The sequence below is a fragment of the Myotis davidii genome, unplaced genomic scaffold (assembly GCF_000327345.1).
Source record: "Myotis davidii unplaced genomic scaffold, ASM32734v1 scaffold78, whole genome shotgun sequence".
Classification (NCBI taxonomy): domain Eukaryota; kingdom Metazoa; phylum Chordata; class Mammalia; order Chiroptera; family Vespertilionidae; genus Myotis; species Myotis davidii.
The window spans coordinates 2,688,335-2,689,584 of record NW_006290305.1 but is presented as its reverse complement, the minus strand read 5'-3'; the positions used below and the strand labels follow the sequence as shown (position 1 = coordinate 2,689,584).

General features: G+C 53.2%; 1 protein-coding gene across 1 annotated transcript in view; it reads left to right on the top strand.

Moving 5' to 3' along the window:
• The first annotated feature begins 18 nt into the window (after window positions 1–18).
• PSMG2 (proteasome (prosome, macropain) assembly chaperone 2) overlaps window positions 19–1,250 on the top strand; it is a 17,642-nt gene continuing 16,410 nt past the window's right edge. Inside the window, exon 1 of the mRNA XM_006763254.2 lies at window positions 19–445. Within this exon, the coding sequence (XP_006763317.1) occupies window positions 389–445 (57 nt within the window). The 5' untranslated portion in view covers window positions 19–388. The remainder of the gene's footprint in view (window positions 446–1,250) is intronic.

The following is a 1,250-nucleotide window of genomic DNA, read 5'->3' as shown; positions in this document are numbered from 1 at the left end:
ACGGCCGCGGACGGCCAGGCGTCGAGGCTGTCCCCCGCTCTGCCGGATCGCCTCCACCTGCCGTTCCCCTTCCCTCACGATTCCCACCTCACGACCTCAGCTCGCCCCAACGCCTGTCAGAGTCTCCGGACCCGCTCTCCGCCATTATCTCCCTCCCTCGCGGGCCCGTTCTGTCCTCTGGACAGGCAGATAGCTGGACGGGCCCCTCAGGACCCCACGCCGAGGGACTCGAAGGACCCCGTTCGCCGGGCCCCGCCGCGCGTGCGTCTCGCGGAGCTCTAGGGAGTGGGGTTCGCGGGCACTGCGGGAGCTGGTGGATTTCGCTTTCCCGCCTCCCTCCTGCCTCCAAGGCCGGCGCTTACCTCTGCCCTCCCACTTCGGTGCCACCATGTTTGTTCCCTGCGGTGAGTCGACCTGCGACCTCGCGGGTTTCACGCTCCTGATGGTGAGTCCCGACCTCCCCACGGCCCAACTTCGGGGGGCTTCTTTCGGAAGGCACTTGCAGTGCCGCCACCCCAACTTGGGGGTGTCACCGGCCCTGGGGGAAAGGGAGTTCTTGTTTCTAAAAGGTGTCCCCCAAAGAATATATACACCCACTTTGAGTGATTATAAAGACACATTTAATTTTCAGAATTGAACGGTTTTGAAAAGTGTGTATACATTTTGGGGGACTTTGTATTTCAGGTTTTCAGCCCGCGCTGGAAATGTGAGGTTGTCTCTGGAGGTCTGATCCAAATGGAACCTTTGTTGGCGTTAACACCAGACCTTGTATCTAAGCCTACAGTTTGTCGTCTTTTTTGACTGTACAGCGTAATGTATTTGGATATTACAGAGACATTGTGCATATGCTGGGCGGGACATTCCCTTTACATTTTATCCTAGAAAAACCGTTTTAGAGTCATTCTTAGGCAAACAGGTCTTTGTCATTTACCAGAAAATCTACCTACCGATAGGGTAATGAAAGCAACCTTGCCAGTAGCTAACATGGTTTAAAGCTCTTTCAATTGCCCGTGTTTGTTCATTGTTTCAATAAACATTCTATTTATTATCCTATCTAATGATAGACAAACATGGTAATTAACCGTAACTCTGCTACCCTTCTCATTGGCTAATCAGCGAGATATGCAAATTAACTGCCAACCAAGATGGCGGTCAGCAGCCAGCAGCTGAAGGGAAACAGGAGGCTTGCTTGCTCCAGTGTTGGAGGAAGCCAACTGCCGGCCTCTGAGCTGCACTCTAAGAAACAATGA